General features: G+C 41.9%; 1 protein-coding gene across 1 annotated transcript in view; it reads left to right on the forward strand.

The window, feature by feature from the left end:
* Positions 1-1492: 1492 nt before the first annotated feature.
* The window catches only part of clasp2 (cytoplasmic linker associated protein 2), a 62297-nt gene continuing 37924 nt past the window's right edge, over positions 1493-25865 (forward strand). The window contains exons 1-7 of the mRNA XM_084378549.1: positions 1493-2434; positions 9299-9377; positions 13169-13272; positions 13739-13830; positions 15968-16043; positions 16826-16923; positions 21607-21677. Coding sequence (XP_084234675.1) covers positions 2237-2434; positions 9299-9377; positions 13169-13272; positions 13739-13830; positions 15968-16043; positions 16826-16923; positions 21607-21677 — 718 coding nt within the window. The 5' untranslated portion in view covers positions 1493-2236. The remainder of the gene's footprint in view (positions 2435-9298; positions 9378-13168; positions 13273-13738; positions 13831-15967; positions 16044-16825; positions 16924-21606; positions 21678-25865) is intronic.

The raw sequence follows: 25865 nt of genomic DNA on the forward strand, positions 1-25865 counted from the left end.
GACCTATTATTCAGACCCTTAGTGTCTAAAAGCGTTATGTTGGCTCTGTATGCTACTGGGATGAGCGGCCTCTCCTGTGCACTGTGTGGTTGTGTTGGCTCGTCGGCCCTGATCCAATCCTGTCAGTAGCCCTGTGCACTAGCTCCTACTTGACCTTGACTTGTTTACATCCTGGATTAGGTTAGCACCACAGACAAACTTGTTTACATCAGTAGGTTTCCAGTCTCCCTACTGTTCAGAGTGAGTTTAGTAACACTGAGAAAACTGTGGTATACCAACTGTTTTTAACTGGACTGTGAGGTCCATTATTCAAATTTATTGCTGTGTGTATTTGGATATCAATCAGGGCTAATGTTGGTGCAACTTTGCTTTAGAAAATGAAATGTAAATTTGTTTAGAGATGAACGTGAGCGAAGGCACCTCAACGTTTTGACAATCACGTGAATTTATGTATTTGAAAGTTAATTTAGTGTAGTTTTGTGTAATTGGCAATTTACTGATGATGTAGGATATAATGAATTTTCTGTATTCAATATACTCCACTCACTAAATGCCCTAAGCAGCACACGAGGAACTATTTAGAATTAGACACAGGTTTGATGAGATCTGCCAATCTAATGTATTTGATTGACCAGAAACAAATTCCCACATCCTCATCAAATGCTACAAAATGTGACAACAGGAGTGTCATGTGCAGTCCCTGGAAAGTCCCAGAAGCAAAATTTTATTTCACTCTATACAAACACTCCTTCAGACCAACAGGATCTTGTCACGCCGAGTAACACATGTATTGGACGTGAACCACCACTACGCAAAAGCACTGAAAAAATACAACAAAACAGAAGCAGCTCGCAATATTGCACTAAACAAGAGACTGGCAAGTGCTGTGTAGTGCCAAGTGCTCAAAGACTGGGGAGATTGGCAGGACGATGGATAGGACTGAAACAAGGAGACCAGACAGAAAGAAGAACGAAGACTCAGATGGAGCTAGCTGACGTGACTGGCTGTGATACTAATGCCCTCTCTTTGACAGCTGTTTTAACAGTTTTATGTTTAAGAAAATAAAGAAATAAATGAAAAAAATAAACAAATGAATAAATAAAAGTGACTAATAGTAAATGTGCTTTGTCTCTCTGGTGTGAGATTTTGTCTCCAAGTGTCTGAAGAGTAAACTGCGGCAAACTGAATGCATGCAACGCCGCAGCTACACCGCTAGATGTCACCCAAGAGCCGTGTAGACGGCAGACACACCCACATAAACAGTGCGCTGTGTTTGATTCATGACTCTGTTACAGTTAAAAGAAATTATCGATCGTAAAGGAATGACAAAAAAAAATAAAAATTTACTTGCTTTTGCTGTAAATTCTCCCGATTTAAGCACACGTGTGCCCCACAGTACAATAACTGACTCGGCATTTTACATCAGGCATTATGCCGGCCTGCTGTGCGGTGCCTGAAGACCCGTCGGCCTGATCGTTGATCGGTTGCGCCCCCTGATAAACTGCAGTCCCCGGCAGCGCGCAAGCTTTCAGCGCCTCTTAAAGGGTTTAGCGGTGGCGGCGATTATTCCTGGATTAAAGAGAAAGCAGTAACCGCGTGACTGGAGCAGAGCTCTCATTGTGGAAGTTTGCTGCAACTTTGTCGGGAGAAGGAGTCGACAGCTGAAAGATCAGCAGACTTTCCAGCCTGTGGTCATGGAATAGAAAAGCGGAGAGGAGCCAGGCGTCAGGCCTGCGGATACCTAACGATAGCTAGCTGAGCTAGCTGATGTGAAGCAGTCTATCCTTGTTTGGGTCGCTGTGCTAACTAGCTAGGTGCTATTTTTGTTAGCATAACAGAGAGCCGGCCAGCTTGTTTTGATGCGGATATATTGAAGGAACCTGCTCGTGTCCACCACTATTACACGTTTCTTCAACTTTTTTGAAGTTTTAAGTTAACCTTCTGAGCTAACGTTTACGTGAATAGTAAGAGAGCTAGCAAGCTAACTTACGTCTTTGTCATACAAAGTTGAGCTTTTGATTTGAGCAGAGGGATGATTCGTGGGTTAAATTAATTGTATTTTTAACAGGAGTTGCATGTTGATGACCAAACATCAGTCAGAAGCAGTCCAGACAGCACAGTGTCTCTGCCCCTCCTCGGGACTACAGTTAAAATCTCTTTCGGACCCCGTCGCACCGACCACTGTCTCCTGTCTTCGGCCGGCGTCAGTGGCTGGCCACACGGCACTGAGTGCCAAATGGAGGAACATGACAACATGGACTATTTTTACCAGCAGGTAGTACAGAAAGACGTTACCCGCAGGTTGCAGGTCGGCCAGGACCTCATTGACTACCTGAACGACCCGCAACGTTCCCCGGACGTGGAGCAGGACAAACCCCGGCTGGATAAAACGGTGGATGAGCTAACGGGATGGGTGAACTCCAGCAATTTCAAGGTGAGAGATTGTCCTCGTATAAGGGCATCGCACTGTCACTGCAACACTCACCCCCTCGGCCTTTTCATGAATTGTTTTCCACCAGCCTGGGACAAGGGGAGTAATGGAAATGTTAAGCTTTGCCGAGAGATTGGTATCAATGCTAACTTTAGCAAAATCAAAACATTTCAAACGAGCTGTCATCACCTCAGTGGTATGAAGAGGACTCTGATCTCCTTTTAAAAGGAGGTCATCAAACTGGCTGTCCCTTTTCTTTTCTTACCTCTGCCAAGTCAGAGGATTAAAAAAAACAATGTGCATTCAGACAGGCGCCTGCCTGTCAAATCTAGATAAAAGGTTCAAGCTCTGTGTTTCTTTTTGACAACCTAGCAGTCCAGTCCTGGATCAGAAGAGGCAGACATATTTAAATTCCCTCCCAGCGACAGAGTAGGACACTTGCAGGGCATTCCTGTGGTTTGTTGGAGTTTATGCAGTTGTTTTGGATGAGACTGAGTCTATTGTCAGCACTGTAGACTACTGGAGGACTGGAGGATGGGATGGGGGAGGGGTTTGAATACTCATTGTTATGACCTATGCTTTTTCTCCATCCATCCCTCTCTTTCTCATTTTCTCTCCCACTTGGACACACACTCTCAATCTCTCCTTTTGCCTTTTCACAGTTTTTCTGTTAATTCTCTCTCTTGCGTCCTGTTCTGTGTGTGTGTGTGTGTGTGTGTGTGTGTGTGTGCGCGTGTGTGTGTTTGCCATGTCTGCACCCTCTGCCATATCTCAGAAATGCTGGAATGTGAATTTTTTGCCAAGGTATCACACTGATCCAGACAGCAATTCACAACAGTCTGAAATCTCTGTCTGAAGCATGCTGAAATCGAAATCCCAAGTCTCTTTTTGAGTTGATAAGCATGGTCTGCACTGATATGCAGGAGTCTCAGCAAGACTGCGAGAGCGTGGAAATTGTGCGTTCAGCCTAACGAAAGCAACCTCGCCTCATCTCTCTCTAGTGTTACAAAACGCTTGTTTGACTTTGTTGTCATAATCTTTTAAACACAACATTTAAAACTGATTTCCACTCCCGATAAAGGTGTGCCAGTACTGCTATTTTGGTTGCCTACTCTTAAATTGTAAACAACAGAAAAGGTTGTATCAATTTTCCAAGTAGCATCCGCCGATTTTTTAAATCTTTATATAATCTGCAGATTCCTGTGATGTTCTGGTTTTGCATCTTTCTGCCTCAAAACAAATTCAAGGTGCTAATAGTCCATATAGAAATAGGGAAAGAAGGTAGTTTTGGGCCGTATTTAAGTTTAGATCTAAAACATCTTTCTCAATTGGAGCAAAACATTGTGGGATTTCTATGAAAGATTGTAGTTTAGACTTGAAGATTAATGGAGGAAGAGTGTGGTTTCAGGTTCAAAACAGGGGCATTTTTTCATCTTGTACACAGGATTCTCTTCCAGTTCAGTAACCCAACATGTTTGATGTGAAAACCAAACCAATCGCCACCTCAAAGCTGGCCTCCAAGAATTTCATCCTAAGCTGTAACGAGGGAACATGTCCTTTTGTTCAGATTTGTTCTTCTCTGTAGATGACACGTACAGTAACTTGAGCTCAGATTCGGTGTCTGGCAGTGTGGAGCGAGCAAGTTGTGACGCCCAGAGGGGTTCACATAGCAGGCTTTTAGCGATGCCGATTGGCTCCCTGTCGAGCGAAAAGGACGGGAGACTTAGCTGGAAGCAAGATGCTGAGTCAGCGCAGTGAGAGGGAAGAATGGATGGAGGGATGATGGGAGAGGCGGGGGATAGAAGGGAGAACTGGAGTGATAAATGGGGAATGGGTAGGTGAGTGGAAAACACAAGTCATGACTCATAAATACATGAAATCTTCGGCAACTGTAGCACCAAGGTTCCTCTTTTACTAGTAGACAAAATACTGATTTTTTTTTTCTCTCCCTTGGCTCCCTTCATCTCTCTTTTTCACTTCTGTGTCCTTGTCTGGGTCTTTATTTGATAGTGAGTCAGATTCACACTCTTCTTTCTTTCCTCTTTCAATAGCAGCTGATTCACTTCATACACCTAAACATCACAGAGGCTTCAGTGCCTGTGTACAACACACACAGAGAAGGTATTAATATTGCATGCTGCATTTATGGGCAGCAATGTCAATTGACTGGACAGTGGCTGGACTGGTCAGGGGTTGACGCTGCCACCAGACTGCCCTGACCAGACGCTCTGATATTTGAGATTTTTTTCAGATTAAGATGAAGTCTCAAAAATGCTTTATTATATTAGCGTTGGATGATGCACTCTAACCTTGTTACCGTTATGTCAACAGATCAAACACTCTACAGTTAGCATTCATTAGTTAAATGTTTCCACTAACATTAACTGATTTTTCTTTAAAACAATGAAACTATTTTTGTGTTGGCCTGCTTTTCCTGTAAACCCGTCTCTTCCTGCAGGTGCTTCATAGTAGAAACCTTCCACTGAAGATAATTGATTTTATTCATTTTTGGGTGTTTCACTCCAGGGACCAGCTGCTTTGTTTAAGACTAGTTTTGGCGGTAGGGCCTTGGCAGCCGAATGGTTACAGTGACTCCAGCTGGCGACCTTTGTTGCATGCCCTTTCTCTCCCCCCATTTCCTGTCTGCTTCTTCACCTCACTCCGTCAGATAAAAGCACAAATATCCCCAAAAATATATTTAAAAAAGATTTCTCTTGGCCTTAGACTGTTCTTTAATCATCAGGTTAGACTTGTCTAATTAAACCATTCTGTTTAATTTGCGGTAGGAAAGTTAGCCACCTCTCCCCCAGGCTAAGGTGGCAAGAGATTGGTATCAAGGGTGCTTGGTAAAATCTCAGAAGACGAAGGCATGTCGAGTCTTTCCCATCCTCAGTAAGGTTAGGCACCACCCTAACCCTGAGGAAAATCTTGTCAACATTTGAATGTAACTGGGGCAATAAGGCAATAAAATAGGCTAATGTAATCTGGCATCACATAAGAACAAAGCGCGTTATGCCATTGCTTTGTACCACTAAATTCAGTGCAACAGCAATTTGCCTAGTGCCTACCAATTGCACAGTGACCACTGAGATCAAAGCGAGTATATATTTAGCAACTCAGCTTGAGCGGGGATATGAACTTACTCCATCCACTGTCAAATAAACCATCAGGCAGCCCACAGAAAATGTTTTTGCGAGAACCTAAATGGACCTATTAGAGCTGCAGTTAGCTATTATTTTATTATCAATTCATGTGTTGCTTAATTTATTATCATCATTGAATGTTCAGTTTATTAAATGTCAAAAAGTAGGGATACATGACTGTAACAGAACCTGAGGCACATCCTCAAATGTATTTTGTTTAAAAAACAGTCTAACTACAAACTATTAAATTAACAAGGGAGAGTAAAGCAACAAATCACTTGAATTTCAATAGATTGCCAAAATTGTTGTTGACAAATGATGTAATGGTCTTATTACAGCACTTGTCTCCAGCTTTGCACATTATGTCCACTCCCAAATGTTGCTCTGTAAGTCTTGGACAATGTTTTTCTGTCCAAAACTCGCTCTAAGCCTCTCTAGAATCCAGAGAAAACCTTGGACATGGTATGTGAATTAACAGGCTAAGCCACCATCTGCAGCAACCATGAGTCTTCACAAAGAACCATTCATACCGGGCTAAATATTTACTGTTTTTTTTTTTTTTTTAACTCCAGCATACCTCAGTCACGCTAATGCTATGAAGCTGGAAATCCAGTCTCTTGACGCTGCTTAGCCAACATACCTGATGTTTATTAATATTTTGGGTGATACCTAAGTGCCCATTTGGTCTTTCTTCTTTCCTGCCTCATTCTCTCCTTATCCCTCATCAGGAGGCCTTTAGAGGAGAAAACCCCCACATATCTCCATTTTTCTTCTATCTGGTATAGACAACAGGCCCAGTCCCTTCCATCTCCTTCTTCTTCTCTCTGTCTCTGGTGAAGATGCCATATGGTTGTGGGCGACGAGCTTGTTGGGGTGCTGTATGGAGGAGGGGGGGAAGGGAGGCCTCAGGGTTGTATCCTTCCTGTACAGTTTCTCTCTTCTCCTGCTGTTTTTCTTCCCCTCCTCCTCCCTAAATTAGGTCAGAAATGAGGGAGTCATCATAGTGACCCAGAGCTCATGTTTCTTCTCCAGGTGATTTTTGTTTTCTCTTGCATTACTTGGCTTTCGTCCCTATATTTTTACCTCATCATTGCCCCCGCCCTCCCCCTCTTCATTTCTGCGGTTACCTGGCGCTGCTCTCCCTTTGACTAAAATAGGGAAAAACTGCAGTCAACAGAACAGACGAGTCTGGAGAATAATGTTTTAATGGATTTTCTTTTTGGACCGTTCAGTGTTGCCGCAGCGCTGCCAAAACAAGCATTCCAGGAGCACAGCGCAGTGTGGGATGTGATCCTAATCAGAAACACAGTGGAAAACTCAGCTTTACCACAAGACAAAAATCCAGTCTACCTTCCCCCTACGAGTCATATCACCAGCCAGTTTTTTCTTTTATGACTGAGCCAAATTACAGTGGAGAGTCATGAGAAAGAGGACTGTCTAGAGTCACTTTAACAGACATCATTACATTGTGAACGCGTTGCAGACAGTTTAACTGTGACAGTTTTATGTTGTCACCTCAACATCTTATTCTACAGTTGACTCAAATCATTATATATCTATATCATCATATATCTATAAGTCATTAGAGTTTTACCAAAATTTAAAAAAATACAAATTAATGTGAATGTGATTGTTCCTTTAGCTGCTGTTATGCAGGTTGTATAAAGAGGGCAGAAGTTACATAATCAAACAGAGCCACAGCTGTTAACACACACTGACCTCTTAAACAGTATGGTATCACTCATTAAATATGACATTTATGTTTAATGCAAGCACGTTTTAATCCTCAGCTAAGCACAATACTTCGGATCAAATGATCTCAACTGAAAAGTCCAAATTGTCTTTGTGCTTTTTACTGCATGTCATGCTCCTCACCAGCAAATCGAGCTGCCTCAGGTATTATCACTTACTGATTATGCCATAACAAGTGGTTGTATATTATGGCGAAGTGGGGGTTGATGGATGGTCTTTGGTGGTCAAAATGTTTGTTGAATCTCAGATTTTTTATGTGTATATATTCAAAGTTAAAGCAAACTCAACAAGTGGATTGAATAGTAAAACTTGCTGCTAATCAGGGGTTCAATTTCATTATACATTTTTTGTAAAACTGCCCATATTTTATAAATCAGCACAGCCTTTTTCTCACCTTTTCTCAGAAGTGAAGTTAAGGATGAAATATAGTACAAAAATTATAAATAAAATGCATCGTACATTCTGATAGCTGCAATGGAGTCTGGGGCGGTTGAGTATGTGCAGTAAGTTCGTAGCACACACTCAAAAATTCGTGATAAATATGTTGATGTAGGTTCTCAGTCAACCAGGTCATGGTAAATCTAGGTGCTGTTTCATAGGCAACTGAAACAAGTCCAGTTGCCTACAATACAGCACCTAGATCGTGCTAATATAGAATACATCTGGGCATTTCTAGCACACAAAAGCCACATACTGTGCAGTTTCCTCTGTAATTGTTTTGTAGCAGTGGGTAATTTGACTTTTGATCCACATTTATCTCTAGTAGTCAGTTGGTTGTTTTGCAGAACTAATATTGTTAATTTTGGTTAAGTGATCATGATTAAAGTGCTTCTTCAACAAACTAAGTTTATGCATGTTGCTGTTTTTGTTATCTATTATAATTATTATTATCTATTATAATGTTCAATTTCCCATTTTATTTAGCTGTGATGGTAATTGTCTTGGTGTCGGGGTCCGCTACTCCTGCATAAATTTAGAGGAAACGGTTAAAAACATGCTACATACTCAATTTGTCATCATGATTAGAATGAATGGTACCTCTGTAAGCGATTCTGAACACAGTCTGTTTTTCTAGAATCGCTTAATCCACCTTTAATACAATTCAAATTGAGCTTAGAGGGAATTATTTTTACCAGACATTATGACCAGAGAGATCAGGACTGTCGGACTTCAACAGATTTTCCCTGTTATAAAAAGAAAGGTTATTACCAGATAACGGAAACCCTGCTGCTCGATCAATCTGCAGCCTCATGTCACTTAATTATCAGCAGATGATAAAAAACACCATTGATGCACAGCCTTTTTAAATCTGCAGAGGGGGTCACATGGTAGTAAAAAACGTATAATGCTGTGGGGAAATGTGGGACTTCTATTGTGGACATCTGGCTTTTAGAATAAAAGTGGAATTATTTCCCCTTAATTTTCAGACTGCTGAAGCGTGCACTGGCTTCTATGATTTGTTTGTGCACATTTCCACATCTAGCTTGTTACTTGCTGTTGCTAGTCTCTGTTGGGTACTGAATTTGTGTCAGTGTCTTGCACCACAAGACTCATCCAGATATCAGAGGTTTGAGGACTCAAATTGGTTTAAAAAGCTGTTGGCAGACTGACTGCTGTGCATCTTGAAAGGGCGACAAGGCGACACTTTAAATCCTTGAATATGACAGAATTACCTCTCACATCCTCGGCTGTTTTTAGAGTCAGCAAAACTCAGAAGGCGGGCCGAGTCAGCATTTTTAACATCCATTTAGGATGCCAAGATCATACTTTAAATTTAGCTAAAACCTCTTCAATGAGTAATTTAATCCTCAGCCCATAAGGGTAAGTAGACTTGTTATGAAGGTGTACTCAGTTTGTTGACATTAAAAGTACATGAAACTGCTGTGAAGTGTTATACACCTGAAGCCATGTGTATTGTATAATAATTGTGTCTAATTATTGAGAATAACTCTTGCCTTACTCTGCTTTTTAGGTGGCGTTGATGGGGATAGACATTTGTGGTGCGTTTGTGGATCGCATGGGAGAGCGGTTTAAAGGATACCTGGGCACAGGTAAGATATCCACACTTTCTATACCCTTAAAGCCTTTAGGCTATTCTCCATTTACAGTACAGTAACTGTATACTGAGTTTGCACGCTTGAAAAGGATTGGTACATGTTTTTTCTTGCTTGTGAAGCTGATTATAAACTTAATGGAACATGCAAATACTTTGTTTGTTTTGTGACAGTTTACTCATCCAAAAAATAGATAACAAACCTGTACCAACCTGTACCCGCACAAACCTGTTGCAAGGCTTTATATAGCAAACACACAGTGTTTTAATTGATTTCATCATTCTTTGAAAAAGGGATTATATAAATGTCATTCCTTGTCCTGTTCATTAATCTCAGTCTAAATGTTCATCCTTCTATTATCTGAAGCAGCGAGTGCCAGTCAAGGACACGGTTGCCCTCCTGTCTTGAAGTATTTTCCAAAGTTGAAAAATATATAAAATGGCAGAAATCAGTGCTATTTCCCAAATTGTACTCAGCACCACTAATTTGTACCATTGCATCAAGTGTACTGGTGTGTGTATTGCTGTTGTTTTTTAGCATTTTGGCTTCTGACCTTCTATTTTGTCTCTCACTTCCACTATGTGGTTCCTCTGAGACGGACCAGTCTGCTGCTGTACACCCTTTACTCCCTGTATTAAGGCCTTGACTTGTCTGCCATCCCGTAGCTCTGTCTATTGCACCCTAAAACCAGACTTCACATTCATATGACCTCATACGCCAAATCTTGTATCAGATTTCATGCTTTGTGAGTGTGTGTATATGTGCGTCATGTCAGTGCCAGCCCTCGTGTGTGTGTGCCCGCTTAAGGTGTCACCAGCTGTCTTTGTCAGCCAGACTGGCTCCGTTCCCCAGCAAACACACTCAGTCCTGCAGTGCAGCTCTGGGATGACTGGACCTGTCACACTGTGCAAAGTCTGCCACACACTCTGTATCTCCCCCACTGTCTAGGTCGTTGCCCTAGCCCGAATCTGTGTTTCAGATTGATGGCAAAAACATTTCTCTGAGCCACCGCTGGCTCTGGAATCTCCCTTCCTCCCTTCCTCCCTCACTCCATCTGACTTCCATCTCTCTTTTCCTGTGCTCTCTCTCATTCTCCCTGCGCCCACCCTCCTCCCACACTCACTCAGAGGGAAGGAAGATGAGATCATTGAGTCTGAGTGATTTGTATTGATCTACAGGACTGACTCACAGGGCTGCTGCCATTACACTGTATGCTGTTGGCCATCGTGCAAAGTAACTCCCAGATGTGACGTGAATGTGGAAGTGAAACATACAGATCACACAAGGCTGCACTTAATAATACTTTCTCGTCTGCAGTGTGACAGATGACAGAAAGTGATGTGATTGGCCTGCCAGCAGCTGTGGTCTGCAGATTGATTGACACATTAAAAAAGAAGAAACAAATTGAGTTAACTTGCCACATACAAGCGTGTGTGTGTGTGTTTTCATCTTTACTACAGATGACGTTGTGTGCAACAATGCCCCCCGTGTCAGTATTTCTGTTTGAGAGTATTGTCCTTGTTGCCAAGGCAACCAGCTGTTATGGTAACATAATGTACGCTTGCACGCGCACACACACACACACACACACACACACACACACACACACACACACACACACACACACACAAGCACATGCACACAACTAGGGAAAAGGACAGATGACATCACTCTCCTCTCTGAAGTTTCAGAATAGGAATGTGGGTAGGAGTGTATGTGTATGTGCTCATGCCATTCTGTGTGTACAGCGTTTATCTCATCGGTTGAATGTCAAAGGTTTTGGGAGGTTTTGAGTTTTATGTAACTCAGAAAGTTTAGTATTTTCCATTTGATGGTCAGACAGAGGAGGATTCACCAGATTTGGCATTTTCTGTTTGAACAAGGTTGTTGTGGGTTTGTTGACTATGGTGGGCCATTTAAAGTTTAAACCACCGTATGTTGTGGTTTTTTGACTTGTCAACAAATCTCAAAACCATGTGTTAGCCCACTTCTCAATAGTTTTTGACTTCAAAAACTTTCGTGTCTGAGGCTCACATATAGAAATCCATTGGTTTCTTCTGGAGATCTTTTAAAAATGCCTCATGAATATATACTTTCATTAAAAAAATAAAATATGGATAAATAATTTCTTAAAACAGTAGGACAGTAATATCCTGCAAACGTGACTCAAACAGGAGTAGGGGTTGATGCTATATCTACCCGATAATGTTTATATTATTGGCTATTGTTAATACATTTATAGCCTATAAATAGAGCTGATAATAAGAAGCCAAATTGCTTTTATTGACTAAACAAGCACAGTATCTACACAAGCCGATACAGTAGGTGGTGGTGGGCACCTTCAAAGTTGGTTTGCAATCTGTTTATAAACACATCCAAGAAGCGCAGCATGTGTTGTGGCACACATGTCGTCCAATCTGAACTCACTGTGATTCTCAAAACACACTCGATAAAAAGTTTTTTAAGGCAAATTATAAAAGGTGTGTATATTTATTGTATTATTTTATTTTACAGCTCAATTCTCCACAAGGGTTCAAGGAGGAGGGAGAAAGTCTGTGAGCTTTAACAGAACAAATCTTCATCCAGCACTGGAATATTAAATCATCTATCTTTGCTCACTTAGTCATTCCTGCCCTCAGGAGTGCTTAAACTACATTTTAGTAGTAGTTTTAGATCGTGAAAATGTGAAATTATCATCTTATTAATATAGGCCATAAGAAGCAGGTAATAATCGGTCATCAGTATAAGCTGAATCCCTAAACCACAATAAATATTTCAATATTTGGGGACCCTTTTCAGCTGTAAATTTGGCATAAATGAGTATTTATAAAAGCAGGACAGCATACAGAGGTTTGTCTCAAAATAAACCACAGTGCACGTGTCCATCGTAATAAAGATGTCAGTCAGTGCCTTGTTTTGGCTCACTGATGTGTTTTTAAATAGCTTTTGGACAACAATAGAAGTCTATGGCATAGAGGAATAAGATATATCAGGCACTTCATGTAGGAACAAATTATTTTTGACTTTTTATGGAAAGAAGAAATACATGCTGATCTCTTCATGGAACATTATTTATTCATATTTTCACCCCTGAAGTGGCCCGGTCTTCAGATAAAAACCTGTCAAGTACCCGCTGGTCTGATATTAAAGCTGAAACCCACTTACAGTACAGCTGAGGCTTCTGCCGACTCTGGCCCTCATTTCATCGAGGATTAGAGTAACCATCTGAAACATTTGTGGAGTTGCCAAAATCCTTATAGTTCACTTGGCTGCCAACATTTAAAGGCTCTTAGTTTTTCTGCTTTACAGTGTGCGTCACAGCGTTACATAGGTCTTGCTACTGGAGCAGTTGTGTGTTTAGATAAAGTGGAGCTGACATGAAAGCATACAATGATCCTGACATTATTTTAGTCACGGTCCACTTCTTATTTCCTGTCCTCTCTTTCTACTCGTCTTGTCATCACAGCCCTGGTGGTCTTATTAAAGCCCCGTTCTCAATGGTGGTATTGCTCAAGGTTTTACATTACAATGAGTTTTTGTCTGTTTCTCCCTCTGTACTGTAACAAATATATTTGTATATTTGTGCATTTTAAAACCGCTCCACTTGGGGGCAGACTTTGTTGTTTTTGGCATTTAAATGTGGTAGAGACTCATGTGTGGCCTCATTTCTCCTGTACTTGATGTAAATACTGCACATTACTCTGCATTTTTTTCAGACGTCGACTCTCATCACTAGCCTGCCTTCTCTGACTCGCTCTCTCTTTATCCATCTCTCTCCTTGTGTTTAGTTGTGCCAGCTTTGGTGGACAGGCTGGGCGATGGGAAGGACCAGGTCAGGGAGAACAGCCAAGCTCTGATCCTTCGCTGTATGGAGCAGACTGCCTCGCCCATGGTGAGACACACATACATAGACATGTCATAAAAATCTGAGTGTCGGGACCCTGAGCTGAGAAGGACAGATCATTTAGATCTCAAAGATGAAACATCAGTTGTTCCTTAAAATAGTTTCAGTTCTGTTGTATTTCAAGTTCAAGCACAGATGGTAGATGGTTTGAAGGATTGAAGAATGCACGTTCAAGATGCAAACAGAGAGAAATAAATATTCACTGCAGTTGAGAGCAACTCTATGTTTGGAGCTCCCTCTTCTGGCTATTAAAGGAATTACACAGGCTATATCTCCACTATTCTTTGGGTTAGCCACACACATGCACATCTCCACAGATTGTTACCACCGTAATCTGCTCAAACCCCTGATGAGCTGCCTGGCAGGACCTTCCTCTGCTTGTTCCTACTGACACTCTTCCTCTCTCCCTCTCTCCCTCATCTCTCCCTTTTCTCTCTCCTCCTCCTGTGTCCAGTACATTTGGGAAAGGCTACTTCCTGGTTTCAAACACAAGAACTTCCGCAGTCGAGAAGGAATCTGCCTCTGTCTCAGTGCCACGCTCAGCACGTGAGTAACTTCCCTTTCTTCATCTGCATCACTTCCAGGGTGAAATGTCAAAGAATTCATCATAGATCGTAAAGCTATTAAATGTAGGCATATTTTCTCTCATCTTGTGGGCAGAGGGTCATACATTAGTATTTACAATAACTTAAAAATGTAAACATATAGTGTATGTTATTGTATTTACCGCCAATCAACACATTTATTTTTATTTTTATTTTTTAAAGTAACTACAGAATGTTTTTTGTGATGGTAATTCTGCAATCTTAATCCTATATTGACGCCACACGTCTTCATTATGGGTTCATTAATGTTCTACAAACTGAGAGTTTTTTTTTTGACTCTCCACGAGCATGCCCCATTTTGTTTGCTCTACAAACACACACAGTCTGTGTCTCCAGGGTTAATCTTCTTAACTGTTTGTGTGACTCTGTGGAGGTGGCATACGTGCTACTAAAGGCACCACCACTTCTGTCATGTGACATTATCAGTCTTCAATCATACATGTCTCTAGTTGTTGCTTTCAGAGGGTTTTAAAAATCTGTTCTCAATTCACTCTGGCCTGAAGCTGTCAGGCCTGATAGAGGACCTACTTTTTTAAATCAACATGAACAAATATATGGAAAGGGATTGTATCTTACTACGTTCCAAAGAAAATATGCTGGTTCCTTTAGAGACGTTTTTCCAGAAGCCAGAAGAGGTCAAAGAGATCACATCTGGGATAATAAAAGAAAAGAGTTTGTGTGTGCTAGATATAAAATTGAAATCGGTCTGTTTGCACAAAGGCTTGTTGGCAAAACTAGACAAAATTTTCTCCCAGTACATCATGATTTGCAAATAGTCAGCATTAATGTGGATGTTCTCAGGGCTGTGTGTGCTTAACATTCATTGTATTCTGCTTCCTTTCTAAATGGAAAAAGTTATGTGTCTTCGAAATAGCTCTGAGAGGATTTCTACTTTTGTATAACCCCACACAAAGATTTTAGAGATACAGTTGTCATTGTAAACCTACATTTTGGAAGCTGAAAGTGTATTAAAACAACACATCTACAGGCATAAGACTAAACAAAAGCTTGCCTATTTCACGTTGTATGACAGCGGATCACATCTGTCCAGGTTGTAGTTTACTGTACTATCCACCTGAAGGTGGCTACGCAAATCAATCTTGTCTGTTAGAATGGAAGTGTTAATTTTAGCATCATTTTGCTAGTGGAAAGTCACACAGTTGTGCTAAATGCTTTCCTGCAACCTGACAGTAAAGCTAAAGATGTTTGCTGAGCGTACACAGTTATCCATTAAGCCTGAGTGTTAATTTCTTACAGCTGTGTGTAGGTCACATAGCTGTAGATATGACAGTGGCCAAGGAAGCTCAATGCAGTTCAATTTAAGAAAATGTGTGTAAATGGTTGAAGGACATGAAGAAGCTGCCGTTGTTACTTTGACAGCACATATTATGTTGAAGTTAGGTCCAAATTCAGCATGTAAATGAAGCACTAGTAAGTTGAGACGTTTTACCACACACGCCGTATAAAGATATGAAGGTTGCAGGTCGTAAACAACTCAACAGCAGTTTCTGTGTGATTAAAAAAAAAAAAAAGTTTGTCACTGAGGCTGTAAAATGATATAACCAAATTCATTTTATTTATATCATATATTTTTCAAACTAAATATAATGTTTTAGGATGTCATTTTGAGCTTTGGGGAATGTTTATCAACATTTTATAGACCAAACAGCTAATAGATTAATAGAGAAAACAATCAACAGGTTAATCAGGAATAAACATAATCTTATGTTGCAGCCCAATTGTCAAGTGTTTGAGGTGTGTTCCTCATTTGCTTGTGTTTTTCAGTTGGCAGTTGTGTTGCGCTCTCTCGGCTACTTTGAATTGATTTGTTTATTATGAATGAAGCACAATCTTCATCTCGTCTTTTTTTTCCCAAATAAGTTTTTTATTTATCCTGGGGTTCATAGATCCTATCCATAATTTAAACCAGGCTTTCAAAAAATCAGCCTTCCTCCTGATAATAAAAGTGTTTTCCTCATTCGAAAAATGTGATATGAATGAAGGGGCAAAGCTTTACATTGGCATGAATAAATATCACTCCCCTCTCATTTCCTCGTCTTCTTGTGGCTCTCTTTCAGGTATGGAGCCCAGCCACTGAGCCTCAGTAAACTAGTTCCTCATCTCTGCTCTCTGACTGGAGACCAGAACCCACAGGTAAGAGACAAATAGCTTAACAATATATTACATGAACGTCATGTCTGCGTCTGTGTTTTTAACTGTCATATCTGTGTGTGATTACATGTGTGAGTGGGTGAGGTCACTTCAGGTCTTCCTTGTATCAGTCTGTAGCTGAGCCTGTGGTTCAGCTCTCAGCATTCAGAGTGTGCTGGCAGGCATCTTATGGCAGCTCTGTGATTATTACTGTTATTAGTGAGGAGATGGGCTCTGTAGTGTCCCCCACCCAGCCTCACTGCTGAATCATGAACACCAGCACCCGACCATTAACACACACAACCGTACTAGCTGGATGTGTGTGTGTGTGAGTGGGAGAGAGGCAGGGATAGAGAGGTTAGTTTAACATCCTGTGGAGTTGCACCCCAAAGCTGAAATCTGCTCCTCTCGTCCATCCAATGATTATCTACCCACATGCTGTCCCGGCCAATCAACGTCCTCACCGGTCCCGCCCACCCTCAGTTGCAGAAAATCCCTTTAACAGCATCCCATTAGCCAATCACAACAGTGCTCACAAAATGACTAGCAAATCAGATGTCTGCCATTAGGGGGATGAAGATGGGCCCCTAAGAGTATATTTTTTAATGTGTTTATGTATGCAGAGTCTGTGTAATCCAAGACAGTGGAGAAAGATTGTATGGTGTTATTAAAAAAAGTCCTGAACACACACACACACACATACACACCATCTGTACATGGTATACAGTGCAAGTATAGTGTGGGAGCATTTGTGTGTTAAATTGTTTAATGTCTGCTCTCTGTAGGTACGTGAGGCCTCTATAACAACACTGGTGGATGTTTATCGTCACGTTGGAGAGAGAGTCAGAGCAGACCTGAGTAAAAGGGGACTGCCTGCTGCAAGGTGAGTTATTTCCTATGTGGTAGATATTGATCATCCCTCCCTGAGCTCTGCTAATATTTCTCTTTTTGTGTGTGTGTGACTGTCTGTGTGCACGAATGCAACATTTTGGCGCATAATGTCCAATAAATGGGAAAACAGTACAATAAGAGACGCAGCTACTTAGATGCGTATATTTATTAAATGGAAACATGTCTTTTCAAAAGAAAAGAACACCACATGAGTGATTAACAGCACATGCAGTTGGTCTGTGAGTTTCCTGGACCGCTAGTCCCATAAGGGCTAGAAAAGCTGCGATGGTTTAAATCTAAATGCTCTGTCAAAATGTAATAATTTTCATAATTTATCGGTTATAGTTTGTGTCCAGACAGGATAGCGTCTGGTTCTAGACCTGGACAGTGGTCGCCTATCGGTGATCTCGCGAGATTGAGAGGGATGGCAGGTTAACAAGCTCTGTCTGTCTCTATGTGCCGTGGTTGGTGCTTGACTGAGAACTCATAATGCCTTATCTGTCGAAGCGAGTGCAAATGATTGATTCTTATTGATACATTATTCATTAGCCTAAATGTGCTAACTTTGGCTTACATAGCTTCTGAACCTTAAAGTATTTCTTGGAGTGCAAATTGCTCTGTGGCCGGGTTGAGTTGTGAACTGTCTGCCATTATTACGACACAGACGTTATTGAATTATGCACTCATTGCAGCTTGACCTACATTTTATTTTCAAATCAATGAAAGTTATGTCGTGTCACTCCTGTCCGTCATGCTGCACATTCAGTGCAGCGCCGTAATAGTGTTACTGTTTTCACAATATAATATTTAATTTAATAATCCAAATTCTGTTTATTTTTGCAATTTAAGTCTAAAATCAAATTTAAAATTTTCATTGACAGCCCTTGTGCATGCGTGTGTGCGCCTACGCTGCAGTGCAGGCATGAGTTGTGTGGAGGGTCCCGTGGCCTTGGCACTATGTCTGTCCCAGGCCACACCATGCACCACTCTGCCCTTCGCACACACAGAGGCACTTTCATCCAGAGCACAATACTGACTGACTGACCGGGGGAGGAGGGTGGGAGGGGGGGGCAGATGGGGTACAAAGGCGTTTGGGTGCAGTAACAGAGTTGGGGAAAAATTGGAGAAAGTGTGTGTTTGTGTCCATTGAGTGGTTTGGTCCTTCTTTGGTCGTCCTGGTTACATGTGCTGGGTCGAGGGTTATTCTAAGCACACTGTGACCCCCCTCTCTCCTCCTCTTCCCCCTTCACTCTTTCTCCCATGTGTGAGAGCTGAGCAGCAGCCAGTGTTGTGTGCTGACTGCTCAGTATGAGTCTTGCGTCTGTGAATGCTGGCTGTAGCCATGTGTCATGTGTTGCGCATATTAAGCCTGTTTGTCTCCAGTATAAACACGCTGTCTGTGTATGTGGGATTTATGCACACTGATGTATGTGTGTGTGTGTGTGTGTGTGTGTGTGTGTGTGTGTGTGTGTCTGCTTTAGGTTATATGAAGAGGTTTGACTGATGCAGTGATTTAGGTCTGAAACCAATGCTTCTTCTTCTTCTGCAATTATGTTTTTTAATGAATTGTGATGAGAATAAATGTGTCATACCTGTCTTGTTACTATAAACACTGATAATATTGGAGAGCTGGTATGAAGGCTAGGTGGATGTTGTGTATGTGAGTGCGTCAGAGTGTGTTTTTGTTAGTATATGGTTGCTGCGTGGAATGCAGGGCTGCGGCCAGCGTCTGCTGACCAGATCACATATCAACTCTGCAGAGCTAGCATCAGATAAAGGGGAGAGAGAAGGGGTGAAGACGGCTGAGAATAAAAGATGGAAAGGGTTAAAAGTGAGAAGATCACCAGAGGACATCCAAGACTCATGTTTCTGAACAGAAAGTTGGCTCGTATGAAAACCTCGACATGTCTGGATTACAGCAGTTTGTAACACCTGCTATATTGATACATCTTTTCTTGCTCCTTTTAATTTGAAAGAGAGCCTGAAGCCTACGGGATTAAATCGCACACATAATGTGTTTGTCTCATTTATATGAAAACTTGTTTACATTACTAACCCAAACAATTGGGAATAGGCCTAGAGGTGGTGACTAATCAGAACAATTACATTTTTCATGCAGGTCAGTACAATCTGAAGGCCAGTCCACATAGAAAAGACTTCACAGATAGCCTTTCAGTTCACCAAATCTCTTGCTGTTTATATATCTTGAACTTGTTTATGATATCTGTAGTAATTGATCAAGGCAGGCATCACTATCTGACTCACCAATAAATTAAACCCATGCCAGTTGCTTCTTGTGGAACCTATATCAGTCACTCAGCTTGGTGAAAACGTTTTAGTCAGCCGCTGTCCTTTCAGTTTCTCAGGAGCTCTTGCCAACATACTGACAGCTGGTTCTGATGATGGAGACGGAAAAAACGGAGGTCAGAAACTGCGGATTGAACTGATCGAACGCTTGAGTATGTCTCGCTTTAAATGTAGATTCCCAGTGAGAGTTGTACCTATGAGTTGTACAGGTTGTTGTCTCTTAAGGCAGAGGCTTATGAATTTCACAGCCTTGTAATGAAGGTCACAATATGTAGTTTACAGGCTGTGTCAGTTGAATGATGAGGAATGCTATCACCCAAAATTGGCTACCTCCCTGAAGACATCCCAAAATATTCAGATCAGGATTGGAAATTGTCTTCAATTTAGGTCAGTTCAGTTCTGGTCAGGGTATGTTAGCCAGTCTAAGATGATGTCACTTATTTCGCAGTGAACCTGACGACCCCTTTCAGACCCACGGAGACATGGCTTAAACCTGTTTTAGCTGTCACACAGTCTGACCGGGCTGTTTGACCCAGCTCATCCTGTTCTGTGTTCAGTGCAGGTCAGACACTACCTGGATTTTCTGTGTGTGTCTGTGACACAGATGGTCTAGCACCGATGTGAATGGATGTGCTGTTGCAGACTTGAGTCTCTGTCGACAGTAACAACAAAGGATTAACCCATGACTGTCTTCTATCAGTAGGTCAAACGCTGTTTGAATGAGCATTCAGTGGACCGCCCTCATGCCCACATTTTGTGTTGACAGAGGAAATGGACTGAAAGTTGTGAGTCATCTCTGCTGGACTTGGGGTGACCCTTGTTCAAGGACAGTCGATCTGTGTCCGCCACAAATTGAGAGCGCGGTGACAAAAAGGGATCCTGGAATTAAGATAGATGAAGAGGGAGGTGGGAATTTAAAAAGAGGAATAGAAGAGATAGAATGTAGGCAAGTGGGGTGAGACGGAGAGACGTAGAGGGGGGAGGAGCAGCCTTGCTTTCTGTCTGCCGCTAGCTGTACAGCCCCTCCCCCTCTGACGAGCGTGTATGTGTGCGTCTGGGTATGGGAGGGAGGTTATGTAAAGGGTAACTGAATCTCTTCGCTGCCTGTCACACAAACTCGCCCACTTGTCTCTGTCTCTCTTTCTCGCACACACACACACACACACACACAGCAGACCATGCCTGAGATTTAACTCTTTGTACTATGGTGGCGATCTCTCATTGGGTGGGTGTGTGCGCTTAGCATACAGTACATGTGTGCGACAGTAGGTGGTGCTTTGTCGTATGCCCGTAGCATGCTTTGGTCTCTCGCTGTTTGGCTCCTTCTCCCTCTCTCTCACCCCCTCCCTCTCTCCCTCCTCCTGTCTTCCTCCCTCCCTTCCTCTCGGAGCCACTGCACCATGTTGGATACAAAGAGCTGAGGGAAGCCGAGGACCGGAGTGTGTCACTAGCATGGGAGCTAATGCAACGTTGCGCAGCAACGCAGCAACCTTTTAATCAGCCCACTGGGATACACTGAGGCAGACGAGCATCGAGGACTAAAGGCTGGGCTGTTTCTGAATAGAATGGGCAAATTAAAATGCTAATGAAAGGAAGGGAACCACGTGAAAACGCTGCACGGCTGAGGTGCCCGTTGCAACACTGATCTTCAGGAGCTGCTACGCTGTCTGATAGTTGTGGATATCAAAAGACAGCCAGAGAGATAGACACATTGAGGACGGTGTGTATGACTCTAATTGTTGTGGCTAACCTATTTGCAAGGAGAAATCAGGGCATGTTACTGGATGTGGGTCAATGTGGGTCTTTGCTGTGTTACCGTCATACCAGTCATGTGTAATCAATGTGTATCAACACTGCTCTGTGTGCAGGGGGTGTTTGATTATTCCTGCAAAGATGTAATTTTGCCTTCACATGTCTCTAATTGGGACAAATCTCTGAATTATGCACAAGCCGACAGTGTCACCTGTACATCACATGACTGAGCACATCTGGCTTGAGGTTGTGTTTGGTGTTGAGCAGGATGTCAGGGGGGCTCTGCTTGTGTTGCTGCTGCAGCTTCATGAGTGTGACTGGCATAATCGACACACCCACCCATCGACAGGCAGACAGGGAGGCAGTTGGGCAGACTGTCCACATGTTGCTGCTGATACTTTCACTTGGAATTCAGAGCACCTTGCATGTCTCTAGGTCAAAGATGTGTGTGAGTGTGAGTGTGCATCCATCTGTGTGTGTGCATTTTCTTTGTCATGACCCCGTCATTAATGATGATTCACTGTCATTTGGATGCATCCAATTCTAGTTGGTTCATTAGCTTTGATGCGTATGTCTGTTTTGCTCTAACCTTTCGTCTTCTCTCTCTCTTTTCCAGGTTACAGACGTTATTCGCTCGTTTTGATGAAGCCTTGAATTCAGGCAACATGGCTCTCAGCCCGAGTCACGGTCAGTGTGCCTCTCCTCATTGATTTTGCCTCAGTTGTTGTGGCCTCCGAGAGCCGCCAAGTTTGGTCATGTTGTCAAGATGATTATACTGTTGTCGGACATTGGGTGTGTATTTGAAAAGTGTGTACGGCTGTGCGTGTGTGTGTGTGTTTGCGGGTGCTTGTGCGTGTCTGTATCTGCATGTGCTCTTGTGGTTGTGTTAGTTTGTTGCCATGAGCTCCCGTAAGAGGACCTAACAGGATTAATGGTTTAATCAGTGTGTGTGTGTTTGTGTGTTTGTGAGTGTGTGTGTGTGTTTGTGTGTGTGACTGACTGTGTGTCTGAGCTGAAGGCTGTTGCTACTGAGTGTTTTGCTGTTCAATAGAAGATTGTGCTGTGGCTCTCCGGGAGCCTCAGGCTCAGTCAGTGCTGTATGACTATGGAAAGTTGTAGTGGTACTGATGACACCCCTTACAGCACTGTTTCACTTTGTTGTTTTCCCTTCTCAGAGTGTGACATCTCTTACTGTTTACTGACACCTATGTACGAATAGAAACGGTTCAGTTTTCCTTCTATCATATGTATTGGAATTGCATTTTTCAGACTCGATGGTTATTAAGTGTTTGAGAGAAAAGTCTTTACTGAATATTGATCCACAAAGCGGTCTCGATTGGTAGCTGGCAGGGGAAGCTGTTGGCTTCCATTGTGCAGTTTCCGACAACAAATGAACTGTTTTGTAGGGTGCTAATCAGCGCTGATACTGACCATAGCAAGAGGATTTAGGGCCGGGGATAATGTGACTGATCTAGATTCTTTCAGTGTCATAAAATGTTATCTTTCCATTACCAGTTGCATTCAGTCACGGCAGGCTTTGACTTGTCAGTGCCATAGCAATCCCTGACCTATTGTTACCACAATAGAACTAAGTCCAGTTGCAGCAGGTAAACAGGTGTCACATTTGGATTTGATACGAGTGAATACAGAGTTCAGGTTTTGGATTTTGTATCAGGAGAAACTGTTGAAACAGTGCATCCCTATTGTTAATGAATACCATGTCACTTACAGTCACTGAGAGGGTGCTACGTTCATTTATCATCAGTTAATATATTCAGTTACTGTAAAATTGTGTGATTGGAGATCTTTGTTCAAGTCAAAGATAATTATGAACGCACAATACATATCGGACCAATAGATGATCAGCCTGAAATCGGCAAATTTGTATTATCTGCAATTGAAATTTTTAGCCGGTTAATACAAATCCAAATTCCTTTTATTGAATCCACAAACACAGCAAAAAAAATCCATATCGTATATCCCTAGAGATGATGACTTTTTCTTCCTAAGTCTCTTTTTGAATCCTTTCCTGGAAGTTGATCACATTTTTTGTGCTATTATTAATAATTGAGAAATAAGAAGCACAGAATCAGTTAAAAGTCTGAATACCAATGGATAGTATACTTTAAAGAACATGAATATGTGCTGACACAAATATATCCCATCCTTTGGTCAAATTAATTCTTAACTTGTTGGTTTTAAACTGAGTTTGTGCTCTCCGCAGTTCGGCCTGTTGTTGGTGCCTTGCAGAGACTGTCATTGGGGCTTTGTACCTTTAGGCTGCCCTGTCACTGTATCTATCTGTCTAAGAGCGACAGCGGCGGTCTGTGCCTGGTTGGCTGTTGCAGTCTGTTTACTTGGAGAGAGGGACATAGGGAGAGACATGAAGATGAGCTCAGGGCGTGTTGTGGGTGTAGTTGCTATGATGCCGTCTCTGGTGGCAGCAGAGGGACGGAGGGAGTGTTGCTTCTAACTCCCACCTCTTGTGGTTGCTGGAGCAAAGTTGTGTTTTTGGTCCATGATTGTGTAGTTGTTGTTGTTATCACATGATAATGTGTTTTTTCTTTTTTAACTGTGTTGTTGTCTTCTGTCTTGCACTTTGTTTTTTGTTATTAAGATGGACTTAGTGGTTCTTACTCTTTATTTACAGTAGAAGGAGAAGGATAATAATATAATAATAAGAGTAAACATTGCAGCAGACTAGTTTGAGAACAAACTGACGCAGATCGTCCCATCATTCACCCACAATACACTTCCTCCACAGTCATCCTTTACTGGAACACTGTAAACCCTACACTTTACCTGCAGGTTAAGACAACCATCATTGTCAGCGCGAAACTGCCTAGAAAGCATTGACTTACTAGTTGAACTGTTACAATACAATTACAGCAGCATTGAGATCCTGGTAAACCAGTCAAAGTAATTTGTATCGTTGCTTTAATTACTTTTATGTATCAACCACTTCCTCCCTAAACCGCTCCTTTAAAAACTCACAGTCAGACCATATGCGCTGAACTCGTATCCAAACCCCCTGAGTAAACGTGCAGTGAAAGTAACTACAGATGCTCACCAGGGTGAACTTTGGCAGCATGCCTCACTGCTTTGCCTTGGCTGGCACCCTAAGTGTACTTAAGCTGCTTTCTTTCGTATTTCTCAGCTACTGCGACTTGTCATGCCAGAGGCGCCTGCTCAAAATCACACAGCAGTGAATCACTGGTGTATACCTATTGCTGCCAAGTAGAGCTGCAACTAATGATTTATTTCAGTATTTGATCAATCTGCAGATGATTTTTTTTGATTGTTGAAAAATGCATCCAACACAGTTTCCTCTTTACATCCTGCAACCAACCAACAGCAATGAACAGTAATAAAAGCTTTGAGAGCAGAAATGATACATGAGTTGGTCAACAACATTAAACTATTTTGATGATGAATTAATACGTTTTAATGCAAAATATTGCAAAATTGTCATTCTCTCCTGTTATGTGACAGTAAACTTAATTTGGTTGGTCGGACAAAGATCCAAAGATCAATCGATGATGAAAATAATGATTAGTTGCACCCCTGTAGTGTACTTAAGGGGTGTCTGTTAATCAACTAATGGTTTCAGCTTCTGGTTTGTGTTTTCTCCATGAAATACTAAACTGACTTCACCCTATTTCATATACAAAGCAAATTTGAATCAACTAACTGTGATTTTAATTATTGATAGACTTGCCAACTATTTTCATGATCATGATGATTTAATTAATCATTGAACCAAAAATGACCAAAAAAATGAAAAATGCTCAGCACAATAACCCAAAGTATCAGCTTCAAATTGCTTCTTTTGTCCAACCAGCAGTCCAAAAAGCCAAAAAACTCATCATTAACTATCATGAATGACAAAAAAAATCAACAAATCCTCACATTTACAAAGCTGGAACTAACAAATGTTTGACATTTTTGCTTGATCAATGACTGAATTGTTAGCAAAAGGTCTATTTCTGTTGACTAAACGAATAATGTTAGAATCTGTTCCCCAGCTTGTTTTTGCCTTCTGATTTCATGTTTGGCACTCAACAAGTAACATTGGTCAGCCCGAGGCTCTCAGTCATTTTCTATTTTTGGCGAGAAAATCGACCAAACGGGTCGTGGAAGGCCACAGACTGAGCGTGATGAGCATGAGCTGTTCTTTTTTCCTAAACACTGCAAGAACCTACAAAAAAATCAACCTGTGATTACAGGACGCAAACACAAAACACTGGCTAAAACACACGTACGCACACACACAAATTCGTTCTTGCTTGCCCTTGCCCCACATCTCTTTTAGGCCAGCTCTTTGAGTTTGCTCTAAAGGGTTTAAGGCAGCTGTTGCTGAGAGAAAAGGGGAGGGAGGGAGAGAGGTAAGCAGGGAGGGCAAAGGATTGAGGGGAGGAAGCTGACAGAGATCTCTCGCAGTAGGCGAGTCACAGCGCGGTGCCTATCACTGCCTCTCCCTGATTCATAATGACAGAGACAGAGAGGGACTGAACAAACGAGAGAGGAAAGGCGATAGAGGAGAAAACAAAGGAGAGAACAGAGGGAGGGGAGCAAATACGGACAGAGACAACAGGAAGTTTACGTTGGAACTATATGACTTCGATTTAGCACCACAAGCAAAATACTGTGAAGGAGCATCCTTTTAAGATCTAACAAGGAAGTTTCTATCCAGTAACACTGTAACCATGACGGTTGGAGATGATGATGGCAATGGTAAGTGTGTGTTTGTGTGTTTAATCTGATCTGGCCGTGGATGCTGGCACTCAGACAAAGGCTTGTCAGCATATGCTTTTAGATCTAAATCAGCTTAAACTCAGAGGAGCACTTTCACCCCAAACGCTCTGGCTCAGATAT

This window comes from Pagrus pagrus (assembly GCF_965226575.1).
Source record: "Pagrus pagrus genome assembly, chromosome: 17".
NCBI lineage: Eukaryota > Metazoa > Chordata > Actinopteri > Spariformes > Sparidae > Pagrus > Pagrus pagrus.